At 45.2% G+C, this 24,887-nt stretch overlaps 1 protein-coding gene across 6 annotated transcripts in view; it reads left to right on the forward strand.

Moving 5' to 3' along the window:
• Positions 1–24,887, forward strand: part of TBC1D23 (TBC1 domain family member 23) — a 714,314-nt gene that overhangs the window by 102,901 nt on the left and 586,526 nt on the right. For all 6 annotated transcript variants that reach the window (XM_086934466.1, XM_086934463.1, XM_086934462.1 and 3 more), the window contains exon 3: positions 8,277–8,382. In XM_086934466.1, the coding sequence (XP_086790592.1) occupies positions 8,277–8,382 (106 nt within the window). The remainder of the gene's footprint in view (positions 1–8,276; positions 8,383–24,887) is intronic.

A 24,887-nucleotide genomic window follows, 5' to 3' on the forward strand; every position in this document is an offset into this window, starting at 1 on the left:
AGCAAAACCAGGACAAAGCTTTGCACTGTCACCTGCATCCCAAAGTCCTCTCCTTATATGCATATGATATTACCCTCCATCTCAGATACCCCCAACAGATTCTGAACCATATATTGAGAGAATTTGTCCGGTTTGACGAACTCTCAGGAATACGTATAAAGTGGGGGAAATCCCAGATATTCCCACTTACTGCATCTGCAAAGCCATTCACGCCAGACTTCCCAATAGAATGGTGTGACACTGAGGTGAAATATTTAGGAATACGCATCACTACTGACCGGTCCGAACTGATGCGTTTAAACTATCGTAGAACCCTGGAAAAAAATCACTAGCTATGTGTCAGAATACCGATCTATTCCACAGGAGTCGAAGATGGTCCCAATGCCCCTCCACCAATGCACTCCCCGAAAATAACTTCTAAGCACAACAGCCGGGGAGAAAGGGGAAGTGGAGGAAAAGAGAGACTGCCTCTGTATGAAGACACTTGAGAACTTCTGGCGGCTCCGCTACTCTGGTCAGGGTTGGACACACAGCATCTGTATCAGGAATGAGAATATATATACACACAGTCTAACCCATTGATTTCTAAATGTATATTCGTCAATATCTTTTTTCTCTAATTACCCTAACAACTTGAGGCGTTAGCTTCTTTCTATTTAACTCTATGTATCTTGCTTTCTTGCTTTTCTTTCGGTAGAATATGTTTTTATCACTTGTCCATCTCTGCTTGTGTCCATATAGAGCTTCACTCTTCATGAAGAATGATTTTCACTGAATGTCTTTTAAACCCTTTCAGTTCAAATAACGAAATGGTGACTGACTTACTCGTTGTATCCTTTTCTTTTAATATATCCGAAATCATACCTTGATCTTCAAGCTGATACGCCCACGAAGTTCTGCAGACCGCTGAGGTTTTCCTCTTTCTATTAAAAGTGACAAAAAACATGAATTTTGAGAAGCCTAACTAAGTCTTTTAGCTTGTGCTAGTTAAACTACATTGCCTCTTATAAAGCTCTAAAACGTTTGGCACAGTGGAAGAATTCAAAATATTGTTCTCTGAACTTTCCGAGATTTAAAACAAGAAAAAGGGCTGTGGCTCAATCTTAACCAAAAAATGCTCTTCAGCTAATTCAGAGTACTGAATGGAGATTTTTCTTCCTGGAGTGGGGAACTTGAAACAGGAATTTTTGGCATTTTCTTCTCCTCCGGAATTGTGGCACTGCGACAAGATGTTGAACGCGTCTTAAGTCACAGTTGAAGTGCGAAGTTCGTTAGTTAAGCGAGCGCACTTCAGAATCAAGTTCCGAGCGCGAGGAAGAAACACTAGAGCGCTGACCTGAATCTTGTAGAAGACTGGCTCTTGAACTCTTATCACAGGCTCCATTTGTAGAAGTTTGAGAAAGGTTTTTAAAATGTTCATGTGAATTAAATGCATTCTTCTTCAGGGTGGATTTTTTGCCATTTTCCTTAAATACGCCTTTGCTTTTTTCTTTTCCTTACCTACACTAACACTTGCTCTAGTGGTCCTGACACTGTGTCACAAGGTGGATCTCACTCCCACTATCTATGACCGGACGCACTTCCCTCATAAAAATGGTTATACTTTCCAAACTCGAATATTTATTTATGAATATTCCATTCGACCCAGGGAGGCATTTTTTCAAGACCCTACGCACAGAAATGAGTAGGCTAGCTCGGGGTGGCAAGCAACCCAGGTTGCAATGGGATGTACTTACTAGACCTTACTCCCAAGGGGGTTTGATGCCCCCAACCTAGAATTGTACTATATTTGTTCCCAGGCTCATTATGCACAACATTGGTTCCACCCTCCCAAGTACATGCCACAAGTGGCCGTAGAACAATGGCTGGCAGATCCTATACCCTTGGAGGGAGTCCTACTGAGCACGCCTCAACCCCGAGATGCTGCTTCTATGTCAGTCTCGTGTACGGTGAAAGCTTGGCAGCAAATAGCCAAATGGATGCAAGTCCCTATGTTATACTCGCCTCTGCTTCCCCTAGTATATCATCCAGAAATACCAGTATTACAGGAGGGTGCTTTTAAAGAAAACAAAACAAAGTTTGCCATACATTGCTGGAGTGACTGTATCTAAACTGAAAGTTCTGTACGCTGCAGCAGATGTTTACAAAACTGGCGTCCTCTCCTATGGATACCTTCTTGTATGTCAGGCTGAGACTAGGTATTAAAGAATACACACCTTCGTGTTCCACAAGAACCGCAAGCATTAACCTCACTACATAGGATATTACAATCTGAAACAGCTGCACATGTAGTGCCTGCATTATATCATAGCATTTATAGTAATAAGACCCCGGGACAGTGCACTGCAAGTGGAAAATGGAAGACCTATATCGGGCAGGAAATAACAGACAAGCAGTGGACCTACTGCTGTGCACAGACAGAACAAGTATCGTCTAGCAGTCGCCTGCACATTATAAATCGCACATATTACACTCCTACTAAAATGTATAAGTATAAATATAAACCTCGTGACCATGATCAATGCAACAGGTGTGGGATAGAAGGGGCAGATTTTCTACACCTCGCCTGGAATTGCAACAGCATTCAGGAATATTGGCGACCGGTATTTGTAGCAATGGTACAGATGACCTTGCCCTCAATCCAATTTTCACTTATGAAGGCTTTTTTGGACTATACAGAGAAAATAGAGGTTGGATACTGATGCTTCGTCTCTATAGGGCTTCTATAAGCTAAGCGAAGAGTGGCATGTAGATAGGGACAAGGGAGGGCTCCTAAGTTCAAGGAATTGGTCAAGGACATGATATTCCGGCAGGACCAGACACTCACCTATGTGGAACTATTCCCACTGTCCTCACTTCCCAGAGACAAATGGGATCCCCTCAAAGCATATCTCCTTGCACACCCAATAGACACCACGACTAACACACAGGCATGTTGAAGTGCTCTGGTTACTCACAGACTTCGAACAAATGAGATATTGAAAAAACACTTGGAGGGCCAGAAGCATAAAATTCCAACCCAGGTTGCTATGGTCAGAAATATTCTAAACTGTCAATGCTTGTAAGCAGCACATTACAGACATATATCCACAATGCTATTATGGAAACTGTCATGTATATCGAATTAATGTATGCAATGTATAAGTATATATTTGCCCATGCAATTTATGTACTGCAATTACTTTATGGTTTAAAAAAAAGGTTCTAGAGAATTACATTTGAAGTGGGCACCAGGTATAAATATTGGACCCCTGAAACCCAACTCTTGAGTACACTACTCAACCTGTGGATACTACAGAAGGAGGAGTGCTGTGCTACTTTGCTGCACAAAGGACTACCACTCTGCTGCCCTGCTACTTCGCTGAGAAGGAAGACTAGACCTGCACCTTTCATCCCAGGCTGGCATGAGTCCTGGGGTCGACTGACTGACCTCCTGTTCTAAGCTACAGGGACATAACAAGCTCCATATGCTTCTTGGTACTGCCGAGGTGACATGCTGCTTTGACCTGCCTGAGCCCTGCTGGCCTGAGTTCCTGATCCTCAAGAGGTGCCCCTCAGTTCCTGGACCCTTGTTGTAGCTTAAGTTGAGCTCTATCCTCAAGAAAATGAGAAACCCTGACGTTTTGGGCTAATTCACGAACAGGCACATTCACACCACAATCTTGCTGCCCGCCAACACAAAGGTCTGGTGCACCAGACTCTTCATGCCACAGTGACTGCCAGCGATGCCCGCACGCAAGATTTGCACTTCTTGCTACAGCATCAACAGCTTGTGAGGATTGCCAACACGGAGCTCCAGCAACGACAGTCTGCGACGCCAGGCCTGTTCTTCATGATACATCGACCTCCGCAATACTGTACCCGCTTCTCGGACCACCTCCACTAGGATGGAACTCTTTGCCCTGGACTTTGAAGGCAACTGTTTCAGTAGGACTAACCTGGTTCCTGTATTTGTCCAGTGCTCTATTGCGGTCGGCCTGAACTTATGACTTTCACCCAATCTTGTACATCGAGTGGCACTCTGTACTTTTACGCAGGTTACTTAACTGAAATTTTAAGGATTACATACATTTGATTTAGTGGATGTCATTTTGGTCTCCAATAATGTACTACATTTTACTCTATTCTTCTAAATTGGTGTGGAATTTTTCTTGTGTTGGGTTTTCACCTGATTACTGTTTGTGTGCTACATAAATACTTTACACATTGCCTGACTGCATTTGATCAAAGCTACCAGAGCAGTAAGCACAGGATCATTTAGTAATTGTTGTAGTTCACCCTAACAGGATTTGTGGCTGCTGTTTGAACAGGGGCCACCCACACCCTCAATCCAATTTCCCACAGTGCTGTATATGTCTGCCCACATCCTGGCCATCCTGATGGTTTGGGCCAAGGATAGATCACATGTCCTCTGAGACTGCTGGTAGAATCTCGCCATCCTTGTCCCAGAGTGCATGAGTGTAGTGTCCAGGAGGCAGGCAGATTAAAACTGTCACTTACCAAATGTTTCAATACATTTGGACTGGAGGTGTAGTCAGAAAGGTATTAGGATTCACTCTGCTGGTGGACGCCAACAGTTTTAGGAATATAATAATGATAATTTTGTTAATAATGTGAGGGTTTTTCAGTATATTCTTAAATGATCAAGGTTATGTATCTGCTCAGACATAATACAATGTATTTTGCTGAATATACTATGATTGTAATGCCTTGGCTCTGATCTTTGTGTATTTATTAATAATGACCAGGATTAAATATTCGATTAGTACTCTGGTGTGTTCCTACGTGCTGTCATCCATTTATGAGGGTTTTTTGTAGTTTGATGATTGCAAGTCTATTCCTGCTATGAATGTGATCCTTGTTTTATCAAGAAAGATGTGTAAAAATAGAAACTGTATGAATTGTGTACATGTTCAGTGGTACATAGCTCACTATTAACGTCTATGAAGTATATATCAGACTAATTTGGCAATGCTGTGCACATTCCAAGATGGCACATCACAATACATGTCTTCTGGACTCTTTAACATTGCATTGTTGGTGTTCACCATCTGCCACAATGCACTTTGTATTTAAGATCTGCTTAGAGATTTATGGTCCTCTTGGACAAGGCCCGTTGGCCAAAATGAGTTTAGTAAATGTTGTTCTGTTTGGCACGCTCTCTTTGTCACACTAAGTTATTCCTGCAGTCTGAACTTTGTAGTAGGTGCCATCCTTCCAGTGACATTGCCGGAGCATTGTGATCTTGTTTATGGGTGCATCATGCCCCTGCATGTACCCCCACTGAGAGAGGTGGCGTACGTCACTAGGTAGATATAGTTAGGTCAGCTGATCCATAGGAAAATATTTTTTTGTTTTGCTAATGACTTTGGCACCATTTGATGAATCTCCACACAACCTTCCAAAAAGGTGCTACTTTCTGACAAGTGTGTGCATGGAAAGTTTTAGGGAGATCTGTCTGGCGGGGGCTTAAAAGAAAACAAAAAAGGGGGAGTCCCAAAATACAAAAATCCCCATGCATATTCCATAGACTTCTTTAAGGCGGCCTACCACAAAAACTGTAGAACGGAATTACACCATATTTGGCAGGAAGCTAGATCTTGGTTTTCAGATTTAGCTTTTTGTTATTTGATGTAAATCCGCTCAGTAGTTTTTGAGAAATAAAGGTTATCTGGACAGTTCGCTCCTCGAGAGGAGAGAGAACTCTCCCAGGAGCCCCAATTTAAAAATAGAGCACTTTGATTTGGCTCAGTGAGCTTTATTTCCCATGGGCCATTTCACTCCGGTGGGAGTCAGACTCTCACGGGAGCGTGCACTCAGATTGGCTGTCAGAAACATGAGAAAAATTTTGCCGATAGCCATTGCAGGACTCTGGTACTTAGTCCCCTGTCCTGAAGTAAAAAAATGTAAAGTTATGTAAAGGGGCAGGGTAGGGATACCTTGAGCCCCTAGGCCCCATGGAGGGGGGAATGGGGGGGGCGGACGTACCCGATAGATCCACCCTAAAAAAAAATCTGCAAAAATTGCTGTGATCCTGCTGGACTCCCACGGGATCACCCAAAAGAATCTAAACTAATTGGTGTCCGAACTTCGTTTAATAACTTTATGCCCCCGGCAGCCCACCGCATGTGCTATATTCAATGTGGAGAGGGATTCTGCATGGCGGTTTTCTCTGAGCTATTAAATGTCCTGGGGAGCCCATCGCCAAGGCCAAAATCATGAAAAGAGTGGAGGGGGTCCGCGTGACTTTCATGTCAGGGAAGGGGTTGTGCAGCATTGGACAGACGTTCGATGAAGTCCTGGTGAAGCTGTTGACTTTGGTTGGAAAAGCTATAAGTGGGAAGATTCAAATTTGGCACCCTGGTAAGTTCTCTTGTCAACCGAATACATTTGGCGCACCTTAGCCCTGTCGGTTATTACGTTTGGACGTAGTCACTTTTTTGGAGCTGGAATTTCACCAGTGGGAAAAAGCTGCAGACTGTAGACCAAGACGACTGAATGATGCTGGATACCTTCTCCACAAAGCTTTGCTAGAATGGCTTTGTTGTTGCTGAAAAAGTCTGTGGGAGAATCTTCAGCCCAGTAGCTAGGCACCTTGTTAAACTCAACTTGGCAGATGTGTCCTGCTCCTCTGGAGTTTTTTGGAACCCACAAGTTTCCAAATTCCAGGTTTTTCTTAATGTTCAGGGCAGTACACTGACACATCCAAGGGTGCCAGGACCAAGGTAACAGCATTTGGGGATCAAGACCTTCTCCAGCAGAGCCACTAGCCGGATCCAGGGCAGGTCAAATTGGAATTGGTCAGCTGGGCTCTTCAAGAAAAAACTTTTTTCAGCTTGTTGTGGCCATGTAGAGTACCCTTTGAGTCAACTTCTTTGTCCTAGGTAGAAGTGGGATAGGTCCAGCCCCCAGATCTCGCAAGCTTGTGGGTGGTGGAAACTCCTGGATCCCCCTTACCAATGAGCAAATATTCAGAGGAGTAACACCTTTGCAGCAGTTCCTGTGTGCCCTACTGCAAACAATCAAACTGTGCCCTTCTCTGACTTAATTCAAGATGATGAAATCCTTCTCTCCTTGTGCAGATACTGTTTGTCCACTCCTGAGGTGTGAACGGGGAAATGAGTAACTCCTCCCCTATGTCCACTTCAAATAAGTGGGATTGGAGCTGCCTGACTGGGGGACCAAATAAGGGGTCTTTGCAGATGCTATCTGACTTCTCTGCCTGTGACAGGGGCGGCCACTTTGAAGGTAATCAAGTTCCTGGGCACTGCCCAAATAATCATTCTGCCAGAGGAACAGAAACACCTCCTCATACCCAAGGCTTTGTATCTGCTCTGGTAGCAGTTTTCATACCTCATTCAGGGTTTGACCACTCGTAGGTCTGTGGCTGGACTTTAAGATAGTGCTTTTAACTCAATATTTAATCAAAACCTGACTTCACAAGTAAAATGGGCTTTTAAACAATATATTACAAAGAGTCCAATAATAACATTGCTAGCTGTTTCCTAACCGCAGATAGCATTATTAAATGGATTAGGAAAGCCCTGTGTTCCTCCATGGAATATCCAGCCTTGCCACACTGAAAATGGTGTTTCGGGTGATAGTCATTGCAAGGACATGTTAACTTTAAGTTACTACATGTCCTACTTTAAAGTACCATGAACCCCCCTTGTGTGCTACAAGGCCCATATAGGGGTAAACTATCAATATTTAAAAAGGTTTCCCCTGTCAAAATGGGTTATTTTGACAGGCTAGTTTGCAGCTTTAAAATGTAGCTGCCAGGCTGCCGTTGCAGGCCTGGAGTCCTGTTTGCCTGGTCCCAGTTGTGCTGTAGTCCATAGGTGACATTGAACTTTCCCGCCATATGTGTATTCTGGGCACCATATACTATGGACTTGTAGGAAAGTTAAATATGCCTATAAGATGTTCCCAAATTCAATATGTTTTAGGGGTCAGATGACATGCATAAGGCCCTGGCCAGCAATGCAAGTGTAGAGTTAAAAAAACAAAAAGCAGTATCTTTCTACAAAACAAAAATCGGGGTAACCAGGTAAAAAGATTCACTTTCAAATACATTGCCTTTACAAAGCCAATGGCTGTATTTGGAAGTTGGGGAACTAGTTTGCTGTCTGACGCCGCTAGTTAATCTGAAAAGCATAACATACCTTTTCTGTCCCAGAAGATTAGTGTTTCGGGAAAGTAGTTTATAAATATATCATATTCTAGGCATCAGACTAACTTGGTTTGCTTTTGTTCCTTCTGCTGTTTTCTTTCAGATTGCACTAAATGTGTCAGGCAAAGGTGACAGTTTGGCCTCTTGGGATGGTTTCTTAGATCTACCAGAACAAGCAGTTATTCACGAAGATTGCCAAAAACTGATTGGTATGTAAATTTGTTTTGCATTACACTCAAAGGCGATTTCGCCTATTGCTCTCATATATAGAATCTTTTGTGATCCTGTGGTAATTTAATTTCTATCAAAACATATTTTCATTTAGTTCAGGGTTTTGCACATTTTATTTGTATATATTTTTTTGTTTTCCAAATGCTTATTTAAAAAAAAAAAAAATATATATATATATATATATATATATGTTTTTCATCGATACAATGTGGCTCAGCATGTTATTTGGAATAATTGTGCTAATTAAAAGTTGCACATCTATTGCTTCAGTGCATAGTTCAGACTCCATGTTATTACCACCTTACTGCCTAGTGACGTGAGAAAACAGTGCATATAGTTTCACATATTCCATTCAACCATCAGTTTAACATAATAAAACAACTGGAGTCCCTTAAGGCTGACTAAGTGTGAATATTTGTCAAGTTACTGATTGAACCCCTTCTTATGGTTAAGTACCTTTGTTTCTAACTACTGCACATGAAAAAACAGCATGGAATAACCAGACATGCAGATCAGCTGAATGTAATGTACTATTTAATCACTTGCAATTGAGGGTAGAGACGGCATAACTCACTCAAGTTTTGCTTCTTATGTACCAAGATTCCACCTCGCAGTCAACCACCTTAAAAAATAGCTTATTGCACTATTACATTGACCTCAGGCATAATTTTATTCACTGAAAATAATTTAAGTAATCTAGCTTTATTGCTGCCAAGAGCTATACTGTTTTTTAAAGGCCCAGTACACGAGTTCGGTTCAACCATATAACAAGGGAGAGGCCTAGAGCAGCTACATCCCGAGGCACAAGGGCTATAAGGCTATTAGAGCATTCAGCCCACCAAAGGTAGAATTTTTTAAATGATAAAGGGAGAAACGGAAAGATAACTATTGGAATGCTGGAGCAGAAAAGGCTTACACCAGCTATTATAGGCTCTAACCCACAACATATTCTTCAATGGAACTGTCAACATTCCAATGTTCTAATAAAGCCTTATAGCCTGCCGTTGCGGGCTATACCGGCTAATAAAGAACCGCTCCAGCGTTAAAGGCCCGAGCGGAAGGCAAGGGCCTTTAACATGGGAGCGATTCTTTAATATGGCCTCATAGCCCACTGTAGCGGGCTATACCGGCTATTAAAGACCGCTCCCGCGTTAAAGGCCCGAGCCGAAGGCGGGGGACTTTAACAAGGGACCGGGACTTTAATAGGCGCTAAATACCTGCTACGAAGGGCTATAAGGCTATTAGAACATTCTACCACTAGAGGGCAGAATGTTCTAACAAATAAAACAAAGACCTCTCGAGGGGATTTAAATCCCCTCTAGCTCCCAGAGGCCTTTGTAAAACATTGGAATGTTGCTCTACGGACCTTTACCGGCCCGTAGAAGCATGGAGCACTCCATTGTCTACAATGGAGCTCCCAATATTCCAATGTTCTAATAGCCAGAATAGCCCAGCTACTAAGGGCTATAAGGATATTAGAACATTCTGCCACTAGAGGGCAGAATGTTCTAACAAATAAAACAAAGGATTCAGGGATTGCGAGGGGATTGGAATCCCCTCAGGCTCCCTGAAGCCTTTGTTCACTGCTAGAGCTGTGAACAAAGAAACATTGGAATGTTGGAGCTCCAGGCTTATACCAGCCATTCAAAACCCAGAGCACTCAATTTTTTCCAATGGAGCTACCAACATTCTAATGTTCTAATAATATTGTAGTGTTCAGGGAGAGCAAATATATTCATATGTTCAAAGAAAATAAAATGCCACAGAAAAAAACACAGTTAAATTAGTATTATTGATACACATAAAAACCCTGAAATTCATGTTATAATTCTTCCGCTCTGCTATCTACCCCATAACTCTTCCCTTGTGTAATGCGGGAAAGATAATCCGTATTATTGAGAGGTTGGGTTTGGTAAACCATGATGGAGACAAAATGGCAGGGTAAATGTTTAAGGGTCCACTAAAAGATATGGCAGGGTATGGTAGGAGCAAAAAGGGATTCGAGAAGACAAGTAGAAAAAGAGTTCTGGGTTGTTGGAGGTTCATTAACAGTCATAAGTGTTAAAGGAATTACCAACTGCCTTAGTAGACCCCAGAGCACTTTCTATCAGTGTAGTAGGGTCCATTGAAATGTCAAACTGGGTAGGCGTGTCCTTCTGTCCTTATGAAGAACAGTACCCTGTAGCAGCCTAACTGAGCCAAAATGTTTCCTGGAAAATTAACGGATTAACTCCTAATGAGCAGTTTAATGCCTACATTTCAGCATGTAATATGCAAGAAAGGTGAGAAACTGAGGGTTTAAATTTAGGAAAAATTAAGTTGGTTCTTTTTTCTGGGCCCTGTTAGAACAATCTTAGAGTACATTTAAATTTCACACACCTATTTTTTTTACTAAAAAAATAGCAAATCTTTGCTTTTTCATTTTCACCCATCTTTAACATAATTCTGTCAAGTAAAAGGATTTTAATTTTTCCAGATTTTTGACAAATTTTCTTCTCTGAAATGCTCTTTCTGTTTTTTGAGAAGTGACTCTCCTGTGTGAAGAAGGTTGTTGCTAACTCCTACAACACCTGTGTTCTGTGTCTACTTGCCTCACATTTGGTCAAAGATTGACACATCTGTAAGGAAACGTCAAAAAGGACTTAAAAGACCGAGAGGGCTTAAGTGTCGTAGGAAGGATTTAGGACCTATCCGTGAATGAAGGAAGTAGAAGAAAAGGCTGGAAAAGTCACCCCTCTCATGCTTCTCCTGAAAGACCGCCTGCTCTAGAAGAGCACTCCTATAGGAAGCGATACAGAGAAAGGAGTTATTCAACAAGAGAAACAACTTGTAAGGTAACTGCATCAAGAGCAGTGGCCAGACAGAAGGTTTGTAATCTACCTCTCATCGACATCACAGAAAACGTGCCAAACACCTGCAAGTTGAAAGGCCTTCAACACTGAAGACACACATTTTTCTGTTGTCAAAACTGCCTTTAATATCGATTAATAAATCTGCTTCACTATGTTGATAGGACTCTCAGCACTGATGTTGAAGACAGAACACCAATTGTTGTCACACTTGACTTTGGAAAAGAGACACCGTAAGACTCCATCAAAGCCTGCATTACCATCCATGTTGAAAAGAACAAGGCTATCACCATCCTCTTCAATGCAAATGCCTATGACAACTCCTCCGCCGATTTAGTCTCCTTCTTCAATGTCACCACTACATTCCCTGCGACTATCACAACATGGTGTCTGCTGATGTGGCACCATGTTTTCCCGTTCCTTTACCAATTCTGACTCCAAAAAAGAGAGTAGAGTGCCTCTCCAAGACTTCTCAACCTATGTGTCATCCTGTTTTTTTAATCCGCATTCACGCTTTTTCTGACCACTAAGGCCAACAAGCCCTTTTGAGGACCCAGTGCGTATTCCAGGATGGTATTGAAACCAATGTATACGTCTCGACTAGGAAAACCGCAACACATCCTCACAGACTTCCGGCATCTTCCCATAGAACAGAAAAGACACTGATGTCCTTCCTGGTCTAGATCCCCTATTTCATACTCGGATGATACTCCATCTTGTATACCAACCTCATCAGCCGCATTTCCTTGTCCCTCCCCCATTGACATTATAATCTTTTTATGAGTATGAGGTACTAGCCAGTGGACCCAATATCAGAAAGGCACAAAGTTCCCCGGGGGATAGATAATAAAGTGTGTGTGTGTGCACGGGAGGAGAGCAAAGGCAGGGAACAAGGTGTTCCCTTGTTGGAACTAGAAGGCCTTACACACCCAGTAAGCTAGATGTCATGCTTCATCATTGGCCTCCTGCTCCTCGTCAGACTGGCGCTGCAATGTCTGACGGGCGCCTAACAGACGTTCTTTGTTGGAGTTCTTTTGTTCCAGCCAATGGTTGATTGCGTGTGAGGGGTCAAGTGAAGGTGTAGTCATGAGGGAGTGGTGGTTAAAAAAGGTGGGTCAGCTCACAAGGACCTTTATTAACGTGGCTGACTCCCTTGATTAAAAGAGTGGGAGGGGAAATAGGGACTGTAAGGGGCATAGCGGACTACCTCAACCCTCTAATTCGGTCGACATGTTTCTTGCCCAACTGGCAATTCTTCAGGACCTTAGGTGCTCAGTACTACACAGTGATAGAAAACAATAAAGAAAAAGAAAGATAAAAGATACAACCTCTCTGGGTCAGTAAGGGGGCAGGCCAGGAGGTTCTGCTATAGCGGGGTGACCTAGAAAAAATGTGTAGGAATAAGCCAAACGTTTATAGTGGTGTTATCTCATCAACAACTGATCACCGCAGCTCTCCAAAAACACACACAAGAAAATAGGAAACACAATCAAAGGGTATCTCTAAAGTATTTGCCCATGATCACAAATATACAGTTTAACAGTAAAAAAAATACAGAAATAGGATGAAGATGTCACAAGGTATGGAATGCCAGGGTTAATCCTTACCCAAGAGGTGTCCCTAGTGGGCCCCGCAGTCTGTTCCCATGGGGCTGCGCAATGAGGTACGGTGCCTGCAAACGAGAGAGACACACGCGCACCGGGTGCCAGCTTAAATTGGGAGGGGGAACAGGGAAACACAAAGTTGAAACAGCCACTCAAAATTGGTGGATGTAAGGATGCCTGGATAACAGGTGTCAAAGCATGGTCATTGTTGTACTCTCCCCCGTTTCCAAGATCGTAGCGAGCCAAACCAAGCCACCAGGACCTCCGGAATGACTAGCGTGTAGTGCATCCCACGTAATGTTAGTAAGCGGACAGTCAGGGTATGTAGAGAGGTTTGCTCAGCATAAAACAAGGCAACAAACCTTTTGTTGATAGCGCCCCCCTTGGGTGGCGCGAGGATGTGGGATATCTTGCCAAGCTCCCTCATACCCCCCCTATGACCCGACTTACACCCCCCATGGGGAGTCACGTACATCAGCCACCAATCTTAGGAACAGTCCTGTGAGGGCATGTCAGTTACTCGAGTGGACCTATCAGGTACGTGGTTGAATACCACCAACGAAATGCGGAGAGAGCCTGCATATCACAAAGACCCGGCGCTTCACACACAAACACATATCTTACCTCTAATGCGTGCAGCCAGGGCTCGCAAACCTACCCACACGCGTGGCGCTCCAACGGTAGCGCGTAACAGCTGGTGCCGGTTTCTCGATACAACCGGGTTTAAAAGAGAATGTTGTAATCTGTGAGGATTTTCACAACTCCTTGTGCTACTGTCCCATGGTTGTGTTACGGGAGGAGCACTATGTCTGCAAAGTGAGTCCGGATTCAGCGGCCAACCTGTAAGACCACTGCAAATAGTTCATTCAGTGTACAGCGTTATTCGACATCAGGCGTCTATCAGATATGACCCTAAACTCTCGATCTTGAAGTTGCATTTTTAAGTCATCCTTTAACTTCTAAATATCTTTCCGGGAGATAACATGCTTTAAGCTGATGACTTTCTGGGATTGCTCCACTATTTCGTGTTCTCTCTCTCTTGGAGACATCAGCACAACACAGGGAGGTCACTTTTATCAGTGGCATGTTCAGTACTTTACAGGCATTGACCTAATCACTTAATATTTAATTGTTTGATTCTCTGGCACCTATACTCTTAAAGCGAGTTCACAGTCATCTGTGGGACATTTTTTGGGGAAGAGTGGAGTTCTGCAGCATCAGCGCAGCCCTTAATGTGTTTTTGCTAAACATGGTCTACTGCTACAATGCATAAATAGCAAAACATCGCTCCACCATCTAGATGCATCATGTTGCTTTACTGTCTGGCCCGGCCTGCTGCTGTTATATATTGGAGGGCAAATGTGATCTTTGCAAGCTGCATGAACTTCTACATCATGCCTTCATTGTGGTAAGTGGCTGCTCCCTGGGAATCCTGAGTTTTTTTTAGTGAGGTTGCACATTTGTGAGATCCCTCTTGTCCAGTATGAGTCCCCTCTGATGTTGTGGTGCATTATCACTTTCCCTAGCCTACAACTATATTAAGTGTTACTTCTCATACTCCAAAGAAGTAAATTAAAGTCACTGCAATCGGAGGAAAAGGTGAAGCCCAAATGTGTACCGAAAACATTATTTGCAAACACCTAAAAGTGTCTGAAACACCCGCAAATTACACCCCCATCCGACAGACCCACACAACCAACTGGCTTGACAAAAAATTGCAATGGGAAATAGAAATCTTTTTAATTGGAATTAAGCAAATGTAGTTTACAAACATAAGTTAACAGGTGTTAAAAGGGAAATCCTGTAACATTTGTAAGTAAAATTGTGGTCCTCTTGTTTAAATGGAGGAAATTGGTTATTTGCAGTTATGTGGTCTATTTGTCTGATCTCTGTATTCTGGTTTAAGTTCTCCATGGTAGTACTATGGCAGGACGGGTCTGCAAATACATGGACTGTTACTTTTCACACTCCAGAAGAGAGAAAAAACACACAAGCAGGAATTTTTGTTTTTCAAAATGGACTAAAGTCCGTTCTAACGGGAAACACCCGTTACAACGAACGCGACTATTACAACGCGGACGGCATCGCAGCGCATGCTATCGGATCGCATTGACATATACATCGCTATTGATGACAATGTGTGGGAAAGGACACTGTTTAATGCTCAAAAAAAGTTTTTTCATTCCAGCCTCGCAGAAAAATATCGAAGAGGGTTGTGGAGATATAAAAGGAATAACGTGAAGTTTTGTGGAATAAGTTCAAAATGTTTGGGGATGCAGGAGGCAGGATCACAAGATGTGAAAAATGCAGCCTCACAGAAAACACTTGAAAACAGACAAGCAAAATATCGAGAGGGTTGTGGATGACCTTCAGTAGATTAAAAGCATTGGGGATATATAAAAGGAATCTAAATAATACAGAGATATAGAGATGTGGCAATGTTGATGAAATTTCGTGGAATAAGTTGAAAATATGTGGGGAATGCAGGGCCACAAAAGGCGGGAGGATGTGGTCTGACGGCTAGCGCTGCCGACTTTGGTGCTGGTAACAAAGGTTCGAGCCTCGTATCACGTCTCCCGTGCCTACACCCAAAAACTTACAAGTGCAGCACTACATCTACTTTTTATGTGTTGCATGGTGGGTGGGTAGGTGGATGCATGATGGGTGGATGCATGATTGGTGGATGGGTGGCTGGCTCATGGGTGGGTGGGTGGGTGGATGGATGCATGATGGCTGGATGGATGCATGATGGATGCATGCAAGATGGGTGGCTGGGTGGGTGGGTAGATGGGTGGTGGATGGATAGATGCATGATGGGTGGATGGATGCATGATGGGTGGATGGATGCATGATGGGTGGATGGATGCATGATGGGTGGATGGATGGATGCATGATGGGTGGATGGATGGATTCATGATGGATGGATGCATGATGGGTGGGTGGATGGATAGATGCATGATGTGTGGATGGATGCATGATGGAGCGGTGGGTGGATGGATGGGTGAAGTGTGGATTGATGGGTGGTGGATGGATGCCTGATGGGTGGGTGGATGGATGCATGATGGATGGATGCATGATGGATGGGTGGATGGGTGGTGGATGGATGCATGATGGGTGGATGGATGCATGATGGGTGGATGGATGCATGATGGGTGGATGGATGCATGATGGATGGATGCATGCATGATGGGTGGATGGGTCGTGGGTGGGTGGTGGTGTATGGTTGGATGCATGATGAGTGGATGGATGCATGATGGATCGGTGGGTGGATGGATCGGTGAGTGGATGGATGGATGGGTGGAAGTGTGGATGGATGGATGGGTGGTGGATGTATGCATGATGGGTGGATGGATGCATGATGGGTGGCTGGGTGGGTTGGTGGATGGGTGGTGGATTGATGCATGATGGATCGGTGGGTGGGTGGATGGATGGATGCGTGGAAGTGTGGATGGATGGGTGGTGGATTGATGCAGGATGGATGGATGGATGCATGATGGGTGGATGGATGCATGATGGGTGGATGGGTGGTGGATGAATGCATGATGGGTGGATGGATGCATGATGGGTGGATGGATGCATGATGGGTGGATGGATGCATGATGGATGGATGGATGCATGCATGATGGGTGGATGGGTCGTGGGTGGGTGGTGGTGTATGGATGGACGCATGATGGGTGGATGGATGCATGCATGATGGGTGGCTGGGTGATGGGTGGCTGGGTCATGGGTGGGTGGATATGGGATATGTACATACATTCCTGTGGTATACTGTACATTTTAGTTTTGTGAATACATTTTATAACTTTTATTTTTACCACATATGATGTGATATGCTGTCTGTACAACATTGCTGCCTGCTCCAAATACTTGTGATGTTTTATATTGGGAATTGCTTTCTCAATTCCCCCTGTAGACACTTTATGGTTGCAGGAGTGTCCTCTGGTGCACCATCAGTTCGGACCTCACCTTATTCCAATACTGACCTCTTTATTTGGAGATATTGCGGGTATTTTGTGTTCACTGCTACCATTGTGATGGTTTGTTTGCCTGTTGCCTCAATCCTTCTCTCTCTCTTCCCTGCCTCAGCCCTTCCCTCTCTCTTCCCTGCCTCAGCCCTTCTCTCTCACTTCTCTGCCTCAGCCCTTCTCTCTCTCTTCCCTGCCTCAACCCATCTCTCTCTCTTCCCTGCCTCAACCCTTCTCTCTCTTCCCTGCCTCAACCCTTCTCTCTCTCTTCCCTGCCTCAACCCTTCTCTCTCTCTTCCCTACCTCAACCCTTCTCTCTCTCTTCCCTGCCTCAGCCCTTCTCTCTCTCTTCCCTGCCTCAGCCCTTCTCTCTCTCTTCCTTGTCTCAGCCCTTCTCTCTCTTGCCTGCTCCAGCCCTTCTCTCTCGCTTTTGGGACCTTATAAGTAGTTATGCAGTACAATATCCTTGGTGCAACAACATCAACCGTTGCATGGCTAAACACTTATAAGGTCCCAAAGGCGAGACCTATTGGCTATGCCAATGCTTGTGTTGCTGTTCTGTTCGCCTTCCCACCCCAAAAAGTGATATTTACTGCTATCCTTGATAGGAGCAAGTATACAGACCTATCAAGAATGAGAAGATACTTGAGAAGAGTTAGTGAATGCCCCAAAAGGTATACATTTGAGAGAGTACATAAGCATTTTCATCTTGTAATGTGCATTTCCTGCCCACATTGTACAGCTATTTGTAAATGTATCCACACAAAACTTTCTGTGCGAGTGAATCCGTTTAATAGAGCAAACTTTTGAGCGCAGAAAGACTATTTGACTCGTTACATCTACACGCGCAAAGTTTTAAGAATCGCACCCACGTGGTATAAGCATGTTTTAACCAATGCTTCCTTCGGTGTGACTGATCTTTAAAAAAAATTATTTGCTAGCAGGTAAAGAAAGGTGTGCTAGTTTAGCCTAAAGATCGGATTCTCGGGGTACTGTAGTCTACTATTTGTAAGACACTTAGCAGTCCTTTATTTTAAACGCCATTCCATAGAGTGTGGATTATTCCGTGTCATTATAGGGTGATGCACTACAAATAGTTTTAAAGCAGTGATTGCTTCTCACAGATAGTGTTAGATGCTTCACTCTTTACTTGTGAAACATAATATACGATATTAAGCAAAGCAGTCACAAAGTTTTTTAAACGATGAACCCGATATTTCAAAGTACTTGAAACTTTCTGTTAAGCACTGTAATAAGAATGTTATCTAGGTCTTCCAGTTACGCTTGAAAGGAGTTTAATTTTCAACTGCCAGCCTGCGGGGAACATGTTGACACCTTTGCAGTCAAAGGTTTCACTTTACCGTCATCTATCTCACAAATGTGGAGAAGGAGAGTATTGTCTGGCATATTTTCAACTTACCATTGGGTGAAATGTAAGTTATTGCGCAAAAAGTACGGTACATACTCGGTCAGAAACAGAAGAACGTCCCAAAAATATTCATGTAGTATATCTGGCATGATGAAACACATGAAGATGTTATACCCTCATCAGCTGAAAGAGAAAGAAATGTCAAAAATCCATCTACATCCTCTGGTGGGCAGGTAGTTCCTGATAATGGCGTTGTACTGTGTTTGTCCGGGCCGGTAGGGAGAATTTTGCGGTGTGATGCAATGCGTGGTGTTTGTGTGCGATGAAAAAGTATTTTGCATACGTGTCAAGGCGTAGTGCGATGTAATGGTTTGCGTGGTGAAAGCGTGGAATGTAATGGTGCGTGCGATGTGAGGAATGCGATGTAATGGTGTGCGTTGTGTTTGTTTGCGTTGAATCGTCATACATCCCTCCGCATGAATTTTAAGTACCTTCCCCAAAAAGTGCGATGCAATCATGATGGCCACCCGCACCTTTTTCCTGGTCCCGAAGAGAAAAATTGACAATCAAACCAGCGGTATCTAAGTGCTTCCAATCAGATCGTAATAAGTGATTTTCCCTACAGAAAAAAAATGTCGCATTTGGCCTCCCCAAGTAGAGAAAGAATTTCAGCAGTTTTGCAGAACCATTAAGGTCCCGTACATTGAAGCTCAGCATTTTGCTGGAAGAATGACATATTACCGCAACAGAAAAATGGGCAACCTCTGAGTACATAAGAAGACGGGTATTGTTCTGTCGCCAGAATGAAAAAACTGTCCAGCAGAGAAAGAAAGAACCCATCAAATGCCGAGCACTTACATAGTCCCATCGGGGAGTTCCACTAAGCAATAATGGAGTTCCCTGAGCCTCATCTAAAACGAAACCAAGTAGGTGTGGGAACTGCAACCGCCGTGGCCCCTCCCCCATTAATATACAGGAACACTGGAAATATTCGGTCCTGATAAGGGGGGACCACAACTAAGTGGTTATCAAACCTAGTCATAAAGCATTGTGTGACGGTCAACCCCCAACTGCTGGACCATAGAACATGACAGGGTATAAAGGATACACAGAGACTCCTGGGAGCCAAGAAAAATATCACCACTGATCTTGATGGGAAAATAAATGCAAACAAAAAAGGACAAAAACATCAAAAGAAACAATAAAATAATAACAATCCCACTTCTGGGAAACAATCTCCCCATTTAGAAAGGGTCCGTCTGCCAGGCGGTAAAGGGTCTGTCTGCCAGGCGGTCAGTCATCTCCGCACCACGATGTTGAAGGGAGCGGTAGCCCCGCCGTGCGAAGGGCATAGCTTACTGGGCACCACAGCATCTCAACCCAGCCAAAAACCGGTAACAGGGCAAACTTACCTCTGCCAGAGCCCCACAGCCCCCCACTAAGACCTCACACTATGTCAGTATCTGAAACATTGTCCTGCTGCTGAAGTTGTTTCAAATGTGCCTCCCATTCCTTGTGGCCTATCGGATGCAGAGGGTTTCGCCAGCTAGTCCTTCCCAGTTCAACAGCGGCGTCTGTTTGGTGCCAAAGTGTGTCGGGGATCTGTGCTGCGATTGACTGCATTCCCCTTCAGAAGAGAAGTCAAAGTCCAGCATACAGTGTGCCTCCTCCAGGGTGCGGACTGCATGTGTTACTTCATTCCAGACAAATATCAGTCTGAAGGGATGGACCCACCTGTAACCAGTTTCCTTCTCATGCAGAAAAGTAGTAGCAGGTTTCAAAGATTTGCGTCGGAGGATGAGAGGTGAGAGATCTTGAAAAATGCTAACGTGTATCCCCTCCAAGGTTATAACTGGCAAGTCTCTGACAGCTGACATCAATTCCTAATGTTTATAAGAGTGGAGGCATGCCAGAATGTCCTGTGGCTTCCCTGGGATTGTCGCCGGGCGACCTCCCCTGTGAGTGCGATCAAGAGGAATATCCTTATCACCCAGTTCCAGCATTACATTCTTGAAGAGCCTCAGCACACAGTCCTCTAATTTCCTGGAGTTTACCTGAAGAGGTATTCCCCTGTTACAGATATTGGATTGTCGAGACCTGTTTTCCAAATCTTCCAAGCGGTAGTGCACTGCTCAATTTTGTAGTTCCAATAGTTCGCGGGCATGCTCATGGAGTTCTTCTCATTGATCACCAGATCTTTACATGGAATCCACTTGATACCCCAATTCGCCCATGTCTGCCTAACACTCCTGATATCACCTGCAACATCATGCCAAAGAGCTGCGAGTTTCTCTAATTAAGTGCGGGTCACTGGTTCCTCCAAAATGATAGTGTCTGCCACAGTACCCAACTCTTGAGTGGGAATTGGTGGATGTATATCCGGGCGGGCATCTGCTTTTTTTAGTAGATGTTTTATTTAGTAAGACTTTGTTGGAGGCATCCGTTTTGGAATGATTAGACACCACCTTGGTGAATTGTAGGTACCCCAGGGTCCAAGCTCCACCACCTGGGGAGACGGCTCAGGACCCAGTCCTTCTCAGACACCTTCATCCAGTCTCCCCCAGGGGGACACAAAGGCAGAGGCGCACTATAGTAGATATAGGCAGCACCACCATGTGGGCTGTGAGAAGTTGGCCTGATATGTAGTGCTCACTATTCTAGTGATCACTGTGTATCATTCCAAACAACCCTCATTGATGATTGGTTGTAAGTCAACCTTATAGACCAGCTATCCTAGGAGCATGGACAAGAGCAGTCTTTAGGCTAAACTCTAGAGGGCGTGTTAAGCCAGCTGTTATACCATCACATATACCCCTTGAACACCAAGTGAAAGGACACCACACAAGTTGTTATGAAAATAAAGGATATTTATTTATAACAAGTCTACCCTGAACTCTTTATGAGTCAGGGAGCTAAGCACACAACAAAACTCTTAAGAAAATACTTTAAGTCGCACAATTTACACAAATGCCCGAGGGGCACGAAAAACCATATACTCTAAAAGTGGAATGCGAAATACTAGCAGGTAAGTAACAAGATCCAGAGGCTTTAGGATCGCTAGGACTACACTACTGAACCTTCAGGTTAGGAGCAGGAGGCCTAGGGAGATCGGGTGCAGAGTGTGCACTCTCACGCGGGATGCGGGACAAAGTGTGGCTCACTGGTTAGAGGCGGCAGACCCGAGTTCAGAGAACGGCCCGGGACCAGGGTTCGATTCCCGACGCGGCAGGGTCTTGGACCAGGATCAGCGGACTGATAATTCTCGCATCGGTGCCCACTCCGACCAGGGAGCACACTCGGCAACTCTGGGCATTAGCTTGCCTCATCTCTACAACGGCCCCCACAGACGCCAGGGATGCCTGGTTTCACCCTGGAGATACCCAAAAGGGACCATCTCACAGGGAAAACCAGGACGGGTTCCCCAGCGGTCTACAGCGCCGGGACACTCGGGTAGAGTAACTGTGCGCTATACAAGTATCCCACATTTACATTTACATTATACTAGTATTCGTAAAGTTAGTGTTATCGGACGAATCCGACTTGATAGACTGAAAACGAAAAAGGATCTGGACACTTAGATAGTGAACCTACGTTGGAGCACCGAAATGCTCAAGTTACCTAGCCCAGGGGCTGCGGCTGCATAGGGTTCAAAAGACGTCGGGAATCCTCGTTACAGTCTATGGAGCCTGAAAGAATAAGTTGCTGGCAGGCGACCAGTGATGATGTTCGGAGTGATCCAAGCCTGGATTGATGATGGAGACGACCTGAAAGCAGAGGGGACTCAGTTCTTAACCACTAGCCAGTGATTAGGTGGGCACCAGGATGGCACCGGATGAAGTCACCTAGACCAGGTGAGTGGGCGACGCTGGACTCTGCTGTCTCTCGGACCAGGAGGCGTTGTCGGCGACCAGGATGGAGGTGCGAGCTGTCCCACGAAGGTGCCTGTTGTCGGCGATGCTGGACCCAGGATTGGGGCAACAAACCTTGGCAAAGGCAATCCCACGCAGTGGAGTCAAGATGGCGTCTGGAGTGGACCGGGAGGGTCCGGGGTGCTCCCCTCTTGGAAGGGAGCAAGGGCCAGTCTGGAGCAACCAGACCAGCGGTGTAATCGTCGTGGTTCGTCGTCAGGAGGGCCACTAGCCAGCAGGCAAGTGACCGGACAACGCGGTGAGCAGCAAAGAGCAGAAGGGCCCCACGCAGATCTCGTGGATGCTGGGGGGCTGGACTTCGGTGCTGGAGCTGCTCAGGGTTAGGGCTTCTCTAACCCCAAAGCACTCACTCGAGGATCCCTCGGCGGTCGTGCTGGATAAGCGTCGTGCAGTTTAGAAAATGGCCGGTCCCTTCAGGTCTCGTCACACCCACGAATCTCAGCTGGTCTGATGATGCAGGGAGAGGTCAGAGATGCCAGGGAATCCGGGTCTCGTCGAGCTGGGCAGTCTTGATCTGGAGGATGGACGTGCAGCAAACCGCATGCGCTTAGATGGTGCCCGCTGGTGCAGGGTGGCTACTCCTTAGCCACAAGGGAGAGTCTTCAGAAATGTTCAAGAGTTCTTTCGTGGAAAGTAGTGAAGATTCAGAATTATCTAATTTGGGAAGGGGGCCTGCTCCTACCTTTATTCTAAAACAAAAAGGGGCAGGCACGCAACTAGGTCCTGCCCATGGGTGGGACCAGGAGGGGGGTGGTTACACCCCTCTCCCTTGTCTGGACTTTCCCCAGCTCAGGGGCTGGTGTGCCCCTGGAACTGGTTCAAACCGGCAGATGCATAGTGAGCACCGGGGTGCCACTTGCAGTCACCTTCCTCTCAGCCCTGCCTACCTGGGATACTCAAAACCCTGTCTGGGATGGTGCTAGCACTGCCCCTGACAGGAAACCCTTTGTCCAAGCTCTCCTCGCTGGAAGGACTCCCAGCAGCAGGAGGTCAGACTTATGTCTGTGGTGGCAGCATCCATTTTGTGATGCTGAGGCTCGAGTTAACTTTAACCGGGGTTCACAGTTACATACATGTCGTGTCCCTCTAGAAGGGTGGAATGCTAACCCCGTCGCCAGAATTGGCGAGGGGTTAGTATTCCAATTCGGATGACACCTTACTCGACATGTTTTGATAAAGCGATACCAAAGATAGCAAATAACCGCGAGGATTATAATGCACTTAAGAGTATATGGTACGCGTTATCATGGAACAGCTATTAGGACTTGGTTCCGCAAGCTGCAGACGGGCTCAGCTCATGCCTGAGCACCATCTCACATAATTCCAAGCACTCTGCCTTCAGGATTGTAAAGGCCTGCCATAGGAGTGACTGATAGGAATACATGTGTCCATTTTAGGGTTAGATATAGGGATACTATATCTAAAGCAAAGGGTGATTACACCACCTTGCCCCAGCTGTCGTGCAGCCAGTTGTGTCAGATTTGGATGGCCAGCCAGGGGTGGCATAATATATGCTGCAGCCCCTGGTAGGCCCTGGGTACACCTATGCCCTGGATACCTAAGGTATACTGTACAGGGACTGATAAGGTGGCCCAGTACCAATTGGTAAATGCACCTAAGGTACATGTGTGTCAATTTAGAGAGAGAACAGCTAGGCTGTGGGTCTGATTAGCAGGCCCACAGCCAGGGAAAGTCGTAAACCAGTGAAGCAAAAAGCAAAAATCTGGGGTGATCATAGAGTTGCAGACCCTACTCTCCTACATGGGCAACAGCTGCGGCACCATTCCTACTACCAGCACTTGGTTGTAAGCCCCAAGAATCTTGCAAAGGTAATTAAATCTACCAGCAGCACCATCCAGTAGGCATAACAGTACACTGTATTGGTGCTGCAGATCACCACTCAGCTTGTGCTCAAATACTGCTGGTTAGAAGCCTCAAATCCATCAATCACCCCAGTACTTAAGCCAGAGTGGGCAAAATAGCACTCCAGAGAGGCTTCACCATGTGTAAACTGTAAACTTGCCGATTTATAGAGCGCGAATTGTTGCCCGGAGGCGTCCAAGCGCTAGGTATGTGTAAATAGGGAGCTCCCTATGTGTAAATAGGGAGCAGTTCAATTCACTCCTTCACCCGGCCAGATCCGAAGCCAGGTCGAGGCGCAACAGACCCCACTGGGCCACGTCTGGCGATGTCTGGATTGGGAGCCTCTGCTAACCCACTCCAACCGCCAGTCTCCTTGCACCACTGCTGCCTCTGGCTGCACTAGACAGAGGCCACCATTTTGCATATCTCCCCTGTCGGGGCTGGTCTCGCCATCGCTGGAGTTTCTGCCAGCCGCTGCGAGCTCCAACCCTCAAACATCTCCCGCAGGTCCGGACACATCTCACGCCTCATTACGGCTAGGTGATGGCTCCTGTGCCGGTGAAAACAGAGCTGTACAGACCTCGCACAGCCGAGCTCCACATAAGAGCTGCTACTCTGCCGCCATCTTGGCCTCGCCCTCCTAAACTCGTTATTTAAAAGTGCTTCCTTTGTATTACTTTAGTACATCAGTTTACATCATTTTATTGAGAGGCATTTATTAACAGTTTGAATAAATGCCTCACAATATAGTGGTATAAACTGATGCACTAAAGTGAAATGCTCCTGCATGTTAAAAGCATACAAAGGGTACTCCCCACTTTCAAATCCCATCAACCGCCACTGAGGAGTTCTCTGTCACAAGGAGCTACAGTCGTAGTTCATAGTGACAGATGCTTCCCTTTCT

The sequence above is a fragment of the Lissotriton vulgaris genome, chromosome 8 (genome assembly GCF_964263255.1).
Source record: "Lissotriton vulgaris chromosome 8, aLisVul1.2, whole genome shotgun sequence".
NCBI lineage: Eukaryota > Metazoa > Chordata > Amphibia > Caudata > Salamandridae > Lissotriton > Lissotriton vulgaris.